The sequence below is a fragment of the Carettochelys insculpta genome, chromosome 12, assembly GCF_033958435.1.
Source record: "Carettochelys insculpta isolate YL-2023 chromosome 12, ASM3395843v1, whole genome shotgun sequence".
Classification (NCBI taxonomy): domain Eukaryota; kingdom Metazoa; phylum Chordata; order Testudines; family Carettochelyidae; genus Carettochelys; species Carettochelys insculpta.
Window position 1 is genome coordinate 29,630,260 of NC_134148.1, and position 19,259 is coordinate 29,649,518.

Consider the following 19,259-nt stretch of genomic DNA (forward strand, 5'->3'; position numbering starts at 1 on the left):
TGCCAACATATTTTTGAGATGAGGTGACCACATCTGTATTCAAGACATGGATGTACCATGGATTTACATAGAGGGAATAAGATAGTCTCGGTCTTGTTCTCTATCCTTTCTTTAATGATTCCTAACATTATTTGTTTTTACGACTTTGCTGCTGCACACTAAGTGGACATTTTCAGAGACCTCTCCTCAGTGACTCCAAGATCTCTCCCTTGAGTTACAGCTAGATAAGTTACAGCTTATTTTCCCATAAGGTCAGGCCAGCCTTTGGGAAAGGTAAAACATAAGGTCATGCGAGAAAAGAAATAACTGGATTACAAACCAGTTAGGCATCAAAGCGTTCTCCTTCCCTCTGAACATGATCCCAATATTTGTAGCATGTTCCCTTGAAGAATAGAAATCAGTGTAGTCTCCTGCGAAAAAGAAAAGCACAACACTCAGATCAACGGTATGACAAATCTTTACCTGGCACAGCAGAGGAGCGTAAAACTTCCCACATTCTGTGGATCTGAAAACGATAGAGAAGTTGCAGGGAAAGGGTTTAGAGCAGTTTGGAAACATGCAGTGGCAAGATTTTATTAATCATGCAGATAGGTTATAAAAGGGGATGACAGTCAGGTCCACGCAAAGGATAAAATTTACACACATTTCAAATTTAACAACAAAAAAAACAAACCTGCAGTAAAGAGAAGCAAGAAAAAAAATATGTTTTCTAACCCACACCCCAACTAAAAATATACGAACGAGCCATGTGCTTTGTACAATTTAACCATTTTCTATTGTCATTTTCCTTCGGCTGATGCTAATCAAAAAGATGTCAAGGGGTACATAGCAACAAAAATAAATTATTAAAAATCAGGAGATAAGCATCCACTGGGATGTTACTGGGTTTGCCGATAAGGCTGAAGTCCTGAAAGGGGTATGCAAATATTTTAAGTTTGGGAAACACTGTGGGTATGGAGACTACTGGACTGCAAAGAGATGAAAGGATTTTGTAAACAGTGCATCTATTGCCCCCTAGTGTCCTTTCTGGGAAATAGTTTGACTATCACTTCAATTAACTTGGTCCTGAAGGAACTCAAAAGGTAGGCCATGGAAGTGAAAAATATCTATTATAAAAGATCGTCTTCTCCTTCCTATTGCCTCCTGGCCCACACATGACTTTTGACCCCCAGTTTAGCACCAGTTCCAGAGTTACTGACAGAAGCCAGTTTTGCTAAAGTCCCAGCTCCTGGAGTCAGACGATTATGTCAGAATCTGAGATTTCATTTCATAGAATCATAGAAGAGTAGGACTGGAAGGGACCTTGAGAGGCCATCGAGTCCAGCCCCCTGCTCTCATGGCAGGACCAAGCACTTTCTAGTCCATCCCTGAAAGCCATCTAAATAACCTCTTCTTAAATATCTCCAGTGATGGAGATTCTGCCACCTCCCTTGGCAATTCGTTCCAGTGTTTGATCACCCTGACAGTTAGGAACTTTTTCCTAATGTCCAACCTGAACCTCCCCTGCTGCAATTTCAGTCAGTCAATTGCCTCTTGTTCTATCCTCAGAGGCAAGGAAGAACAAGTTCCCTCCCTCTGCCTTATGACACCCTTTTAGATACCTGAAAACTGCTATCATGTCCCCCCTCAATCTTCTCTTTTCCAAACTAAACAAGCCCAATTCTTTCAGCCTTTCTTCATAGGTCATGTTCTCTAGACCTTTGATCATTCTCGTTGCTCTCCTCTGGACCCTCTCCAATTTCTCCACATCCTTCCTGAACTGCGGTGCCCAGAACTGGACACAATACTCCAGTTGAGGCCCAACCAGCACAGAGTAGGAGCGGGAGAACGACTTCTCGTGTCCTGTTCACAACACACCTGTTAATGCATCCTAGAATCATGTTTGCCTTTTTCACAACAGCATCACACTGTTTAAAGAAAAAAAAATAGGCTTTCCTTATAGTGGCAGAGAAAATCTTAGAGGCTGCAAGCCCAGAAGACTAATAAACAGAACTCCACCACAATATATTTTTCCTTTTTAAATCTTGTGATTGCTGGTGCCTGGCCTATGTGAATGTTTGGGTTCGTTGGTACTGCAAAAGGAGGTGCAGTCCACAATGGCAGAGAGAGCTTTTCAATTCAGCTGATCATAGTTTAGGAGCAAGGCTGATTTCATCCCTTCTCCCCTCCTTAATTTTTATTTAGCAGGTCTGTTAAAATAAACTTCGGCCCCTCCTAAGACAAAACTCACAAACAAGTCTTGAATCTCTCATTACCCAAAGGTCCTAATACGTGCTCACATACCACAGAGACAGCCAACCTTGTGGAAATCTAAATAGATATAAGTGGTTGCTCCAGTGCTTTCCAGAATTGTCAGACCATAATTTAAGGTAGCAAGAGATACAAGTCCCACAGGCACCCAGCCTCTATAAACACAGGACTTCCAGGAGACACTACTCTGCTGGGGGGATCTAAATGGCACAACTGAGCCTCAAGCTATTTCTACAGGTTGAATTTCTCGAATCCAGAACTCTCTCATCCAACAATATCTGTAATCCAGCATTTTAACTAAACAGAGGACCACTTATCATGGGTGTGGCCAAATTTCCAGTGGTCCCATAAAGCTTGTTTCCAGCCACCAGGCCTGGCTCTCAGTGCTCTATGCTGTTGTTTAACTGCAATTTACTCCTAAACATCTTCAAAGAGCCCAGTAAGCAGTGGAAGTGTTGGTAATGGGCTAGCTATGGGCCAGCAACCATTCCAAGGCAGTGTGCCGAAATCTGACTTTTAGCCCTCTATGTACGGTCCAAGTGCTGGTAATACTTTTTACTGTAGATGCAGCAAGACATGGTACTACCGTGCAGACATTCATATTCTTAACACACTGCAGCAGTTTGACCATCCAGAACATCTGGGACATGTGGAAGTCTCAGTGGATATAAGCAAGAGCAGGGGGCTGGACTCGATGGTTTTTTTAGGTCTCTTCCAGCTCTATTGTTCTATGAAGATATAAGTTGACAAAACTTACCAATTTTAGCTGGAAGATGCATTATAGCAGAAGCCTGAGGTACCAATGCTCTAAAAAAAAAAAAGCACAAAACAAAGATTTCATTGCTCAAAAAAAGTGGTAGCTGTCATGCTGGGGTGGCTGAGAGGAAGTTTATTCTCTTTTTGTACCGTCTACATCCTGGCACCTGCCCCGAAACATATTTGCCTTGCTGCATTTCTGTGCTAGCTCATGGGCCATGTCTATGCTACCCCTCCCTTTCAAAAGGGGTATTTACATGACAAAGATCAGAACTGGTTAATGAGGCGCTGACATGCACATTCAGAGCCTCAGTAGCATATGGTGGCCAGTCTCGGTTCAAAAAGTGCTGCTTTCGAAACACAGACTGCCTGTATAGACGCGGGTGAATTGGGAATAAGGGAATTTCAAAGTCTGGGGTTTATTTCAAAGCACCTGCATCTATACAGCCATCCTGCATTTAAAAATCAGCACTTTCGAAGTGCGACTGGCCACTGTTATGCTAATGAGGCACTGAATATGAATGTCAGCACCTCATTAACCAGTTCTGATCCATGTCATTTAAATACCCCTTCCAAAACAGAAGCTTAGTGTAGACACAGCCATGGTGTATAAAGTAAGTGCACAGATGGTGTGGTCTGTTCTTGCATTTAAGGGGTAAACTGACTATGAGCTCCTGTGAGGAAAAATATACAGTAGCGCACAGGAAGTAGCACAGGCCAAGGAGATCCCACTCTTTTCCTGTTGTGGCACGTGGAGGAAATGCAGCCCTTGGGATGTGCTGGCAAGTTAATATGTATGTGCCCTCACTGCCCTCTGCTGAATGGAAGATGTAATCCCAAATGTTTTTATCAGGGCTATTTCTGTAAAACAAAACACAAAAACAAAAAGGAGGAGCCAGTATTCAGCCACCTCCTTTCCTGCTGGGGTTCCCATGGCTGGGGCTGCTGGCAGGGCTCCATACCCCAACTGCAGGGCTGGCAGGATCTCCCACGGCTGGGGCTGCAGAGGTACCAGTACTCAGTACCAGTGAGTACAGGCACACAAAAAAGCAGTTTTTTTATACTACAGACAGCTGGAAAGCTTAGCAGTTCTCTCCTTAGTGCAGTCTTGTTTTCTGATCTTAATTGTGCCAGGTCCTTCAGGACACTGAGGAGACCTCTACACCACAAGAAAATACCGTGGCTAAGTTGGGTGGGTATCCCCCCCACACCCCAGCTAGCCTAAGGCCCCTTTAAGTCCCAGGTGTTGGACCTGTAGTCAGGTATGGGCAGGGATTGGGGGCACCCCAGCTAGGGGCTCCACCAACTAGTCCTGACTGGGCTGGGAAAGAACAAGACTTCATCCTCTGCACAGGCCATTCCTGCGGCTGGGTCATACCCACCTATGGGAAACCCCTCTGCAGAAGGAAACTCTGCACGTCCCTTACCCACATATCCACCACACCCCAACTGTGTACGTGGCGGGGGAGAGGTCATTGTACAGAGAGCTGCCCCTACAGTCGCTCAGGACACTACTTTCCCTAAGGCCAGCCCTACACTGGACTCAACTGACCACCAGATACACGCAAACCACTGCAATTTCTTTATAGCAAGGAACCAGCCTGAAAGTTTACCTCACGCTGATACTGTATTGGACCTTCAAAGTTTACAAAAGGACTTGAGGGCTACGTAACAATAGATACGTCTCTCCAGAGCTATATTAAATATTTATACAAGGCCAGTGTTAAATGATGTCTCCAGAGAGGGAGACAAGACAGTTACTGCAGAAACACTGAGCTACCCTTCTCCAGGGAACTGGACTTTCTGTCAGCAAGACCAGAACTCCTCTTTAAATGATGGATTGCCTCCGTTTACCTAGCAGCACCTTCCCACAGTACTGTGCCAGCCGCTCTCAAGCCTCAATAATCATAGCTAATGCTCTGCTCCCCTCCTTCAATTCTCAGGGTATACCTCCTCCAGCTGGGAATAACACAGACACACACTAAGAAGGCTGAAGAGCCAAATGAAAGTGCTCTGGACAGGCGATGAGTACCACAAGAGTTCATCTTGAGTCACTTGCAGCTCCCGGATGCTTCACCTTTTCCGCAGCTCAGCGTTGTCTCTCAGTGTTGGCTCACTGGCTGACAGGAGTTTTTGGAGAACCATTCTAGCTTCCTTCCAAGCGTCATGGCCCAAGCCCATGAAGTCATTAAGGGCTGGCTGAAACGGCATAAAGATAGAGATGTTTCTGAGAGAACAACTGTTTTCTGAACCCCGTGTGCACAGCAAGTGGAGCATCTCCTGTGTTAACAGAGTTGGATTAAATTACTAACCCCAAAGTAACAGTTTGGCAGACCTGTGTCTATTAAGTTTACCAATATTGTCCCATTGTTTCTTTGTGCCCCCCACCTATCTTTTGTCTCTTGTCCTATACTTCGGATGTCAACTCTCTGGCTATGGCCACACTACCCCTCCCTTTCGAACTGTAAGGGAATTTCGAAGTTGGGCGTGTACTTCGAAGCGCCCGCGGCTAGACTGCCAGTCAGCACTTCCAAGTTAGCAGCTTCAAAATTCGCATGGCTGCCATTATGCTAATGAGGCACTGCATATGCATGCAGTGCCTCATCTGCATTTTCAAATGGCCATAATTTACATGCCCCTTCCAAAAGGGAGGGGTAGTGTCGCCACAGCCTTTGGGAAGAGGCTATGTTTGCGCAGCACCTATCACTATCGGGTCCTGATTTGCGAGGCTGTCTACGCAGCCGTGTTAATTTTCAAATCCATTCCCAAAGCTATTTTCCAGAATAGCCTATTTTGAAATAGCGCATCTACACAGAAAGTGTGTATCTAAATAGCACCCAGACACAATGGAGTTTATTTTGGATTAGAGCCCTTGGACACACTATCTTATTTTGAAATAGCCCTTATTTCCTGTCTGCACAACCCCTATTCTGAAATAGGTGCTATTCCTTGTAGAATGAGGGTTATCAAATTCGAAATAAAACCATTGAAATTGTGGTTGCATTGTGTAGATGCTCGCAAAGTTATTTTGGAATAGCAGCTGTTACTCCGAAATAATTTTCCTGTGTAGACACACCCTGAGAAAGGTGCTCTTTTAAACCAAATAATAAATAAACCTAATAATGATAAAATCATCATCTTCAAATACTATAGAAGCTTGCAATTTCAAGACTAGGAGTGATGGCAAATTATATTCACCCACACAAAGTCAGCTAGTGAGATCTATGTAATGCTTAAATCCCACTTCATCCAAGTTGTTTCCTCATGGAGATTACACCTCATGAAGATGCCAGAAATGCAGAGATTTAAGTGGGACTGGAGTGGTTTATAATCCTCGGTCCTGGTCCTGCACTTCTTAACCAGATGGAAGAAACTTTTAGGAGAGCTCATTTATTTTCCTTCTGTTTCAATTACAGTTGGTCTTTGCTAATGGATCTATGCCTAAGTGATGTAGTTTCCAATTCAGCAAAGTGTCTCCCCCTTGGTACTTGCCACTTCTGCACAGGAAAGCGAGATCTACCTACGCAATGCTGAACAGGGGACATAGCTAGATCATCTGACACACTGCTTCTGTGGATTGCTGCAGAATCATCCGAGCAGCCATGTGCATATGGTGCTGACCCAGTTTTAAGTTTTAGTTTTAAGCCATTCATCAGAGTTACACTGACCTAAAACTAACACACCACAATGGTGCATCAGGCCCAGTTCTCCTTCTACTTCTTAAGGAGGACAAATCAGCAACTTGGACGCTCACAGGTACAACACTTTTCATCTGAGCTTGGGTCACTGATGGCATTCCTTTCATAAAACATGGCGGAGACACAGTCAAAATGTATGATAAATACCTGGTCGAAGACATTCTGGTGCTTGGAAAGGACTGGTCCACTGAACAGATGTTTAATAGCACTGAGATCCAACACCTGGTCTCCAATCGCCACCCCAATTCTGTGCCTAGGCTACAAGGGGGCGAAACAAAAAAAATGTTTTATACCTTTGAAGGGGGCATGTAAACAAGGCCAAGCAGCGAATGGCAATGAGGTGCTGCGCTGCATATGCAGCGCCTCATTAACATTATTTTTGCCATGCGAACTTCACAGGGGAAAGAAGAAAGCTTTGGTGGAAGTTTCCCTCCAGGTGTATAACTATCACTGAGAAATGGAAAATAAAAGCAAAAAACCTGCTCATTTGTCAGTTTTTAATAGGATCTACACAAACTCTATTCAGAACTTGCCCTGGTTTCTTTGCAGTGGCAGACTGCACCCACCTTAGCACAGATGTGCTGAAATCATAACGCTACTTTGGTATTACCAACACAAATTCCAGCTGTTAGGTAATTTAAATGACATATAGCCATAGTGACAAGTTTCATTCCAAACAAAAGTACAAATATTCAATTTTGCCTCAAAGAAAATAGGAGAAAACCAGAACACAATCGCCTGTAGCCTCTTCTTTGAGAAAGACTCCAAATCTCTTGCACAAATATCATCCTAGGTGCTTATTCCACCAGTACTCCTGCTGGAAGAGTCTCAGGGCCAGGCAGGTTAATTTGTAACCTGTCACTCTGCACAACGTTATTTTAACTGAGAGATTATTACAACACGGTGACAGAACATTAATTTTCAAAAGGTACAAAGTCACCTTAATCAAACATTAAAAAAATTAAGACATTTGTGCTATAAAGAATAGTTACTAGGGAAAGAAAAGATGTACTAGTAGGTAACTCATGCACACACAGATTAAGGGCAAATGTGCACTGCAATTAAATATCCCAGGCTGGCCCACATTAGGTGGCTCACGCTGTGAGTGACAAATTTCCAACACAGTGTTAAAGCTGGCTCATATTAGCTGGGTTGGGTTAGAACCTGAGGTCTTGCCCACTCAGGGGTTCCAGACTCAGCTTGAGCCCAAGTCAGTTGACAAGGGCTAGTTGTGGGTGTTTTATTGCTGTATAGATATGCCATGCATTTCATCATCCACCTTTTATCTTTGGAAAACACCAGATAATTACAGCTAAGGCTCTTTACGCTCAAAATAATTTTAAACTACTATTGATAGGCAAAAATGTTGAGCACCACTATGACGAGTCTGAAATGTCAGTTAACCACTGAATCTTCCAGCTTCTATTTTCCAGAGGATCCATTTGCCAGCTTTTACACTTGCGTGTGCGTTTCTCCAAGGTCCTTATTTCATTGTTAAATGTGCACATGTGAATATAACCTGTTGCGAACAGTAGCACTGATCAGTAAATTGGAGGTGCATGGTGTGATGTCAGAATCTAAAGGAGTTAGGGAATCCGTTTCCATTGAAATGGTAATTGAGTGACTAACCCCCTTTGGCTTCTTTCAAAGTTCTAGTCATGTTTTTTTCTTGTATGACCAGAAAACATAATGGTTCTAGCTATGGCTATTCGGAGAGACAAGGTGAGTGAGGTAATTTCCTCAGGTCACAAAAGCTTCTCTCTCTCCGACAGCAGTTGCTTCAATAGGAAGATATGGCCTCAGTCACTATGGGCTGCTGGTATCGTAAGCATGAGGAAGGCCGTAACTCTCTTAACAGCCAGACGCGTCCCTACCCATGCTCTGACCCATTCTTCCTGGTTCCCCTTTGTGGTTGCCCAGGCTCAGGTTGTCTGCCCAGTGCTCTGAGGCTGGGGGGCGTGGAGCCCCACCACTTGCCCAGGGCTCTGGGGTGCAATGGGGAGGGGGGCAGAAGGGGAAGAGCATCAGCTGGAAGGGGTGGGGCTGGAGCCTTGCCTCCCCAGCCAGCAGCTCACAGGCTGCCCATATCACCCACCTTGTCTTAAAAAAAATGTAAGCCTCACAGTGTGGTTCCTGCATATCTGAATTAAACAGAACACTAAAAATACATGGGATAGTGATAGTCAACCTTTAGTCATTTGTGAAACCCTAAAGCAATGGATATATGGATCCCTTTGGAAATTTTAGACAGAGACGTGATTTGCCCAAAGTCACTCAGTTAACTGGAGAGTTAGGAATAGAAAAATCTCCTAATTCCCGATCCAAATTGGGGCAAAAAAAAAATATATATATATGAAAGGTAGGCCCTTAGTTTATAGGTTTATAGTTATGCCTTGCAGACCACTATCATGTTTCAAACATACTTCACTTGAAAGGATGTCTAGCTCAGAAGGATTTGATTTTAATCATTGAATGCATGTAAACATTTATTCTAATATATATATGCAACAAATGACAAAAAAAGTTTCATCAATAACAGCAGAGATTTACTGACATGCCAAAAAAATGCTGCATTGGAGCATATTAAGGTTTAAGAAAATTTTACTGCGTATTTTGATATCTGATCTTGACAATGTGCGTTTAAATGGTTATAAACTTTAACAGTCTATCTTAATATCTACTCAAATCCTAATTATATTTTACATAGATTGTTTTTTTTTTTTTAATCAAATTTGACCTTCAGCTACATCATTTCATATCACTTACAATGAACATTCCACAGCCCCGCTAAGATCAGTAGTGGATCAAAGTTAAAACAGAGAAAGGAGGCCTTAAACTCAGCCCCGAAGGAGGTAACAGAAAACGGTGCTGGTAAAGAAAAGCGAAGTCAGCTAACTGATAAGACGGCCAGTGTGGCAGGCCTGTCCTCTCTCTCCCTGACATCTCTGGCTCATCACACAGCACATGAAAAGCAAAAACACTTCTCTCCTCCCTTCACAGCGTCTGAACTTTAAAGACTCGCCCCAAGAGCAGCAATCTCGCAACACAGAAGCAAAGCAGCAGATCACTCACCTTTTCCTTGGTAGAGAAAACCCCATATGGGAGGTTCTGAAGAGAGAAATCTGAGTTCTCTTCTACGCGGATAAAAGACATTTTTTGAGCTCGGGGCAAGCCCTGCTGCGCTGCAAACACGCCGCAACCACGCCAGAAGAGCCTCCACATGTTGCACCAGACAGGATGGCTCTGTCTGGGCCCAGCCTCTCCTTCAGCCTCCAACCAACCAGAAACCGCTCTCCAGCCCACTGCCTTCAGCCCTGCTCCTATTAACCTGCCTACATGGTTAATTAATACCAGCGTTCTGCATGACTCAGCAGCAGGGCCCATTAATCGCTTCTAGTTAGAATCCCTGTCAGAGGAGAAAACGGCATGTTACTGAGGGGAAGACTGTTTCCACTTCCTGAATCCTGTAAATGTGTGTCTGCAGGGCCAGGAGACATTTATCTCCCATCTGTGGAAGCACATGGCTATAAAAGTGAAAGTATCAATTCACCCGGCAATAACCTAGACACCAAGGGGGCAGCTCAGCCATTAGTTGCCCTACCTTGGGGGAACAGACAGTTTTCATTTAGAATTTGTATAAGTTGAATCTCTGTATTCAGGAACACTTGTCCAGCAACATCTGGCATGATTTTTATTAGCCAGGTGACCACTTATCATAGGTGTGACCAAGTTTACAGCCCACAGCCCTGGCACTCAGAGTTCTGTGCTCTTATTTAGCTCTATTTACCCCCTAAATGTCTTCCAAGAGCCCAGGAAGCACTTACATGTTGGTAATGCTGCTAGATAATACTGACCTTCCATGGTCTGGCAAATTCTCTCATTTAGCACCAGTCAGGTCCTCAGGGTGCTAGACTAGAGAGGTTCAGCCTGTAGTTTAGAAGTTCAACTTGGCTGATTCCATTTGTAACCCCTCCTGTTCACTAGCCCAGTGTGAGGTTAAATTAGCATAGGGGAAGCCTTGCAATATCTTACATAACTTGGGAGACTAGGCCTGAGGCTCCTTGGCATGCTCTGCATTGTGTGTTAATGCGTGTGTACCTCAGACCAGACCCACTCAGACAAAAAACCAAGAACAGGCTTTATTCTGTAGAAAAACACAAAACAGGATTGCAGTTTAGCAGCCCCACTCCTCTGCCTGCAGACTGCACACTGCTTCAGCTCAGTCTCTCCTGAGACCCTGCTGGGTGCAGGGTGCACATCCTGGCAGGAACTAGGGAGTTCTCCCAGCATGCTGCAGTGTGTAGTCCACGGCTTGTAGTGCCTAGTGCTGGGGCTAAACTGCACTGGTCCTTGGACTATATGTTTATAAAGCCCCACCTGCTAAAGTGTGAAAAACTGCAAACAGTAGCAAAAAACAGAATAATACAACCTCACTATCCCATATTCTTCCTGTCCTACTGTGCTTCTTAGGCCCTTGTGGGAAAAACCTTGGCAAAATAAATTAAAAACCCAACACCACTGTTCTACACATGGACACAAGGCTGAATGCAAAAATAGGACTTCTTAAAGGGAAGAACAGCACAGAATGGTGAGAAGATTCATTTTCAATAAGGACTTTTAGACTCACAGCTATCAAACCACAAAGTTGGATTATCTCAAATTGATTTTGGTGGGGATGAGACTAGTTAAGTGGAGAAAGAGTAGCATGAAATTATTTTGATTTGCTTTACTCTTTAGTATGCCAATTGTAGGATCAAACTCAGTTATCTTAAATTGGCATGGATTAATTTTCTTCAGTGATGCTGAGCTAGTTTACATCAGCTGGAGTCTTGGCCTACATAATTTTAAGAAGGTCCTTGCATGGAAAAATTAGCTTTCAAGCAGTTATATACTGTGTTTAACTGCAGCAGCATCATAGTATCCTGAGAGGTTTGAATACCTACATTATTATGGTAACCAGCATTGATTGCTAAGCATTTTGATTTTATCTATGCCCACAAAGTCATAGTTACAGTATTAAGCTTTGAGAATGTGTTTCATTGAAACACACTTAATATCCTCCAAAACGTGCATGTCTTACAGCATCACATTTTTTGATGCAACAGATGCCCTGGTATAAAGGGAATTAAATGCTCATCTGCTAGCATCATGCAGACCATCTATGCAGATGTGAAGTCTCAACGGCCATACTACCATCAGTAACTGCAGCAAGAGCCAAATCAAGCTTCAGTGGGATTTGCTATTTCTACTTTAGTGCATGAATAGTAAATTGTGAAGAATGCTGTCAAGTTTTTGACAGTTTATATGCTGAACAGTCTCCCCTCCGAAAGCACTTAACTCCTAGCAGGATTTTTGTAAGTCTGAAAGACGACGGCATACCCTCAACCAGCCAGGCTGCAAAAACTTATTTCATTGGCTCAGGATAGATTTGCATAGATGAGGAACTGAATAAGGTTGACACTAATCTTTGTCAATAACCCTAATCTGAGGCTATGTCTAGATTACAGCATTTTGTCAACAAAATGGCTTTTTGGTCAACAAAACCCGTGGAGCATCCAGATTGCGAATTGCATTCTGTCGACACTAAGTTGAAAAAACACAGCGCTTTTGCCACAGCCGTACCCTGCTCGCCACACAGCAGAACGTCACTGTCAACATAGATCAGTTGACAAAACGCCTGTCTGGACATTTCGGGGGGGGCCCTCTATTGACGGAAAAGGCCTCCAGGGATGCCGTGCAGGGGCCCCAGTGGACACCATGTCCACAGCAAGCCGTGCTCCTCCAGCCATTCTGAAAGATGCAGGAAACCTGGGAAACCTGGTGGGAAAAAAGCTGAGCGCATACAAGCATATCTATCAGCTGCTGTGTCCCCATGCCATCACAGCGGCAAGTATACAATGGTGAGTGAGGGCAGAGACCCTGTCAGGCCCTGCAAGGGAGGAGCCTGAGGGGTCCCAGGACCCACCCTGGGCGTCCAAACACTGGGCCACCTCCTCAAGTGGGGCAGAAATCAGGGCCTCCTGCACGTGTGGAGAGAGGAAGAACATCTGCAGGACCCCAAGGGCTGCCACAGAAATGTGGAGATACACAACAGAATGGCCACCGCTCTGGCTGAACAGGATCAGGTTCGGGCAAAAGTAAAGGAACTCTGCCAGGGGTACATATGGGTCCGAAATGCTGCCTGACACTCCAGGGCAGGACCGGCCTCCTACAGGGAGTAAAACAGCATCAGTGGGACAGGGAGGGGGCGGGGGAAACACACATCACCCCTGCACCTCAGCATCAACAGGGGACTCAAGGACCCTCAACACAGGAGGAGGAGGAAACAGCCCAGCCTCAACCCACATCAGAGCCAGACTCAGATGCCAGCAGCCTTGTGCTGGTCTTGGACCTGATCCCTCGCAGTCAGGCCACCTCCCAGGATCTTCAGAGCTGGGTGAGGGTCCCTCTGGTGAGCACTGCATTACACATCCCAGGGTGCAGGGGCACAGACGGAGCATGCTGTGAGCATTGCTCGGCCGGGACCTCGCTCTGTGGTCCCAGCATGTGCAGCGGGAGTGTGCACCACCTGGACCAACAGACAGCCCCCGGGCACGGACAGCATCCTGCTGCCAGCCCCAAGGGAGGCTGGACGAACCCAGGTATTGGGACAGGGGGCCCGCCCAGCCCCTGCCACAGCTGGAAGGAGGCTAGCCACAAGGCACCAGCCTGACCCTGGACACGCCGAGGTGTGTGGCGCCCAGCACGTAGGCAGGCCTGCAAGAACAAGGCAGCGCCGTGAGCCACAGAGGTGTGTCTCTAAGCCCCAGGGAGGGTGAAGCTGCTCCCAGCTCACCCACCACCCATGCGGGGACCCCTCTGTGGCCAGACAGCCCCTTGGCTACCTGCCTATTCCCTGGGGTCATGGAGGCACCATGGAGCCCCCATGCAGCAAAGCCCACTGAGTAGGCCACACGTGGCTTTGCTCCCAGGACATCCCTGTTCCTTGGCCCAGGGGGGTGTTAGTCATGGCTCATGGCAGGGGGCAGGGCCTTAGGGGTTGCCTTGCATGAATGACTCACACTCCCTCCTTCTCGTCTTCCTTACTGCTGTTGACATAGTGTCTCCCTCTTTTGATCTGATTTGTGGTCTGCACACAATCTGTCGACAGAAGTTTTGTCACTAGATGTCTTCCAAGACAAACTCCTGGCAACAAATCCCTGCAATCTAGACATAACTAGAATTTAAAACATGCTGCTCTTCCAAAGTTAGTGCCCTTCAGCAGGAGAGTGTTCTACTGGAAATAGACTATCTCCAGTCTGAAGACATGAGTCTGCCCTATGAAAGCTCATCACCTAATAAATTATTGTTAGTCTTTAAGTGCTACAGGACTGCTGTTTTGTTTTGTAACACAGCTACCTTTCTGTTACTATGAATGGTAGGGGCATAATGATAGGCAGCAGGAACCATAAGTCAATGCAAAAACCAAGTGCCAAAGGGAGCTTTCCTCACACTTATTTCCCCGCTTCTTGCTCATGGAGGTCAACCTTGCTCCTGCTTCCCCCTTCTGCTCAAGGCAGAGAGGCAACAGTTCCTTTCAAGACAGCTTCTCTTTATGCATGCTGCACCTGTCCTGCAGTGGCACAAACACACCAACAGGTTGCGTTTTAAAATGTAGTAGGGATGGAGAAGAGACGAGCAGCTGTGGGGGAAGGAACAGAAAGAGGAATGAAAGGAGGGATTGACGGGGGAGATGAGATGGGAGAGGTAAAGGGAGAGAAGTCAAAGAGTTGAGATGGAAGATGAGGGGAGGATTAAAAAATAGAGGGTGGATTGATGTAAATCAACATTCAAAAAGATGAGAGTGCACTTAATTTTCAGCTAAGCTCCAGAGAACTCACTGGCACTTCTGTTGTTTTCCCAAAAAACTACTGAATGGGGTTCCCTTGGAAAAGCTTAAGTAAAATAGGGAACGGACTTACAGCATCAACATTGTGATTTGTGGTCACAACGTAATAAGAAAATGATGCTCAGTGGCTACTGCCAACTCTAGATTTCTCTTACTGCACCTCTCTGTATTGTATTCTTCAGTGAAAGATTCTTAACCTAGTTAACTAAAGAAGCCATAAGGTTAGCTCACTTTCTTTTCTAGCAACCTTGGACAGAGCAAACAGCTTGGGAATTTACTTGTTAAATCACACACACTAAAAAGGCAGAGTCTTGAAGAATGATGCCTTACAAAGTGAATTATTTAAATTACTAACCAATTGATCCATTCAGTCATATCTATATTTTTATCCACACCATTTTCTCCCAATCAGCAGCTTTCCTGATGTTTCAACTTGCAACTAGGTTCTGCATCTTCTAGCATTGCTTACACTTAACACAATGTCCTTATTATGCAGGGGAACAAATTTCTTAAAAATATTCCCCGATAGGGGGGTCTCTTACACCCAGGAACAGTGACAGTTCTGCTGAGGCAAAAGAATGGGGGAAATATAGGAATGTGTGTGTATGCTGAATAATAAATCAACCCTCTTTGTCTACGCCACTGTCCCTTCCTATACTGCCTCCATCCTTTCCTATGTAGTGTCTCTCTCTCCCCGCTCCCTTTCAGACAGTGTCTTAACTAACTCCTCTGTCGTGTTTGGCGAAGGTACTCCACCACCACATAAGCACAAAATGAAAACAATCCTATCTAGCTTGTATCGTTCTTCACTCAAGTTATTTTACTCTGTTGAGAAAAACTGAAAACCCAGACCTTTCAAGAAGCAAGAGCTAGTAGGTAGGTTGGACAAAAGGGACATTAATTCATTTTTATGTATGTATAGCATGTTTATGATGAGATTTAATTGTAACCTATGTTTAAATGAGAAATTTAGTATTTTACTGATGAGTTAAAAAATAAATCAGATTTAAATAAAAATTGGATTCTTTACATTTATTTAAATTAATTTTTATCCACCCTGGAAAGAATGGGAATTGGATGAAAGTAGTGGAAGAATGTACAAGTGGTAAGCAAAAGCTGAAAAAAAAAAAAAAAAAAAGGAAAGATACAAAAATCCAGAGAGATCTGGCTACTATGCCATGCCATGACACGTGAATGTGTTCAAAAGCATCATAAATGAGGATCTTCTTTAACCAAACCTTGATTCATACCCTCTCCTCCCATGTTCCAGACTCAAGGAGTTGTTGGTTCAAAGTCCATATCTGATCTTCAAAGCTGAAATCCCTCCATGAATGAAATGTTTCTGCAGATGCAAAATGGTTTCCTCCGTCATCTGAAGTGGTAGATTATCATACAGTACATGGTCAAAAGTGTCTTGGTATATCGAGTAGTGTATGAGGTATTTATACTGCAGGGTTCAAAATTTTAAAGGATGTATTCAATATTATTTAACATGTTAATTTTCTGTAATGAAAGCCAAAATCCAGAATGCTGATCAACTGCACACAAAATTGCATTTGTCCCATAAATATTTGAAAGCTATTTAATCAGAAGTAAGAGTCACTAAAGCTGCGTCTACACTACAAAAATAACTTCCATGTTGCCTACTTCGAAGTATAATTTCAAGGTAAGCAACTTTGAAGCTGAGCATCTACACATACCCTACTTCAAAGTTAAACTTTGAAGTGGGGCACTATTCCATTCCTGGGAACGGAGTAAGGGCTTAGAAGTTCGCCTTCCTAACTTCAAAGTAAGGGGAAAATGTGCGTAGACTCTCTGCTGGCTACTTCAAAGTTAGTTCCTAGTGTAGATGCACCCGAAGAGAAATTTAAACCACAGATCAGTTCCAGAGATGAATCTGAGTCCTAATTCTGTATATGGAAATTTTGTAAAGAATCTGATGTAGAGTGAACATACAGGTGCAGTTACAAAAAGCCACACACCCCACATCACTACATAGCTGTCACGCATTGCCTGTAAACTGACATTGGTGATTAGGTGGGTGTGAACATCTGGGGGCAGAGTGGCTTTCTAGGACTTGTCAAGGCAAGCAGCTATGATTCACAAAACTACTGCGAGACTGGGTAACAGAAGATGATTGGTACACTCAAGTATGGACCACATTAATGCTGGTCTCCCTGCTTTTGGCTACCTGAATTCCCTTTAATGACACTTAAATGGCATGTTACCACCTTGGAAACTCAAGTCCAGCTGAAACATCATTAGCAAAAAGCAATAAGTTACAGGCAGAGATCATTAGTCTCTTTGTGCCGTTCTGCACGTGTGAGACCCCCTCCACCTCTTGGCAGTAATAACAATCTTTCCACATAAACCATAGCCTAAGGCCAGGATTAGTCACAGGCCAGAGATGCTGCACGGAGCTGGGGAGTTCCATCCCAGTTGCCACTTTTTTAACTAAGCTCCCATCAGAGTCTTGAAGGATGCTCCTGTCATCTGTTTGGCACTGCCACCATTCCTACTGTTACGACACCATGTACAGGGCCTGAGAATGAGTGAGAATGAGAAGATGATTCACAAGTGTGTTTGTTAAATGGACACTAAATTTGAAACATAGCCTAACTGTTTTCTAATCTAGGCTATACAAACTGTTCCAAGGGCCTGCTCTCCCATTCTCAACCCCACAAACCAAATCCCTCAACATATGTTAAATCATCACAAATTAACAATTTTTATGACTTTATGATCCAATTTGCCTAAAGCACAATTTTATGGTGTTATTGGATAAAAGACAAAATGGGAGGGGAAAAAAAATTCACCAACTAAATATAAGGTGCTGCCAAATGCCCAAGTAAAGAAAGATGACAACATATTATCCCTTCCAGTCTTTCAATCGGTGGGTGTTACTTGCAACTATAAGTAAAATAAATTCAGATAAAAGATGACTTAATTGCTCTTCAGAGCTCCATAGCCGCCAAAGGTATTACGTACATTAAACCTGAAGAAACCAGAGACGAGTCTAAATGCAAATAAGGGTTTGAGAAGCAATCAGTGTGACAGATAGCGGTGAACAACATAAAATACCCCAATTTTTTAAAATTTTATTTAATCAAAGTTAAGACATGGATAAACATAAATACAGCACAGTTACTTTAGATCATTCTTCATATGTGTGTACATACAGACTGATGTATGCAATCCTAGTGAAATCTTCAGTCAGCAATGAAGGGCATACTAGCCTACCCGGCCCTGCACACACACGAAAACAAAATCTAATTTTTCTTTTAAAACCACACAAACTTATAATCTCAGCACGCACTCTCTCATTACAAATGATTCATACATAAATAGGTAGTGGGTGCAAACAAGCTAATATGCTAATATGTATAACCTTTTTTGTTAATGAAAACCAGAAGCAGCCATAATGATTAAAATACATTCAGTTACTGGTAACTAGTTGTGCCATATGAGGCATTACCCAAAAAGAAATCGTGCTGCAGAGAAAAGCTATATACAACAAGAAAATAAACTGCAAAGTTAATGCATGCATGTTGTGTACTGGAAAAGCACAGTCCTCCCATGTTTTCTCCAGTTTTGTTATAAAAGCCCTCTGCACTCAACTAAAATTAAAATGATCTTAAAGGATAATACTTGTAAAGTTTACTTAAGTCTTCAGCCACAAAAACTGCAATGAAAATAAATGTTGAGTCATTTTCAAAACAAAGAAAAACAAAAATCTATTCTTCTGATGACATGCATGATTAAAAGTTCTAGCCAAGATAATCTGCTCTACATTCCTGATGACTAAGGAAAAAGCTCAAGTCAATTTAATCTGCAGATGGTCAGTGGATTTTATATTCCAGCAGAAGTAGCAGTTCAGATCTTTTGAATCTTTTCCCCAACAACTACGGGATTTTCTTTCCTGATTTTCTCAGCAGCATCAGCTTTGTAATTGTATGAGCAACTGTGTACGTCTGAGTAACGGTGTACACCACAGTAAATGTTTCCACATCGGCATTCAAACCCTGAAAACAGAAATAATGATTTATGAAACAGACATTAAGATGGCTTAATTCTATTAGTTTGGCCTTTTTAATATCCCAAATACTACATTCACATTCAGTATCAACTCATCTCAGTCAACAGAAGTCAGTCAAAGCCACTTTCTTCAGACAAAATTGCTGTCAGATAAAGCACCAACAATATAAATCTTTACATTCCCTCAAGAACCTGCCGCAGACATTTTTTTCCAATTACCATACAGTTGAACAACTCAAGTGACTTTCAAGTACTTAAACTTAAACCATATCACTTCATTATGAACGCTGATTAACGAGCAGGCTATTACATTTACCTCAACTCCCCAGGCCATTATATAGTAAACCTCCCAAACAGAAGCATTTTTAATGAAGATTGTTTTGCTTAATAAAAGAAAAAGTTAAAACACATGGACACATGAAAAGTCCTCTTTAATAAGAGCTATTGGTTGAACATGCTGCAATACTGTAGCATTCCATCCAAAATTATTAACCTGATCCATTCAACATACCAACCCTCGACATGCCAAGATGTTCACAATGGTGTCGTGATGGAACCCTTCAGCATACTGTCAAGAGTGCAACAAGGGCAACTATTGTCACCTTTCCTGTTCTTGATCAGAGTGGACTGGA

At 43.4% G+C, this 19,259-nt stretch overlaps 2 protein-coding genes across 11 annotated transcripts in view; both read right to left on the reverse strand.

The window, feature by feature from the left end:
- The window catches only part of FAH (fumarylacetoacetate hydrolase), a 28,962-nt gene extending 19,033 nt beyond the window's left edge, over positions 1-9,929 (reverse strand). The window contains exons 1-5 of one of the 2 annotated variants that reach the window (XM_075006797.1): positions 9,777-9,929; positions 6,852-6,962; positions 5,084-5,205; positions 3,008-3,057; positions 320-410 (exon numbers count right to left, since the gene is read on the reverse strand). In XM_075006797.1, the coding sequence (XP_074862898.1) occupies positions 320-410; positions 3,008-3,057; positions 5,084-5,205; positions 6,852-6,962; positions 9,777-9,926 (524 nt within the window). In that variant the 5' untranslated portion in view covers positions 9,927-9,929. The remainder of the gene's footprint in view (positions 1-319; positions 411-3,007; positions 3,058-5,083; positions 5,206-6,851; positions 6,963-9,776) is intronic. The other variant, XM_075006798.1, reaches the window with a different exon arrangement.
- A 7,729-nt stretch (positions 9,930-17,658) lies between these two features.
- Positions 17,659-19,259, reverse strand: part of ZFAND6 (zinc finger AN1-type containing 6) — a 99,178-nt gene continuing 97,577 nt past the window's right edge. For 8 of the 9 annotated variants that reach the window (XM_075006370.1, XM_075006372.1, XM_075006369.1 and 5 more), the window contains one exon: positions 17,660-18,614. In XM_075006370.1, the coding sequence (XP_074862471.1) occupies positions 18,466-18,614 (149 nt within the window). In that variant the 3' untranslated portion in view covers positions 17,660-18,465. Of the gene's footprint in view, positions 18,615-19,259 lie in introns of all 9 variants that reach the window. The other variant, XM_075006371.1, reaches the window with a different exon arrangement.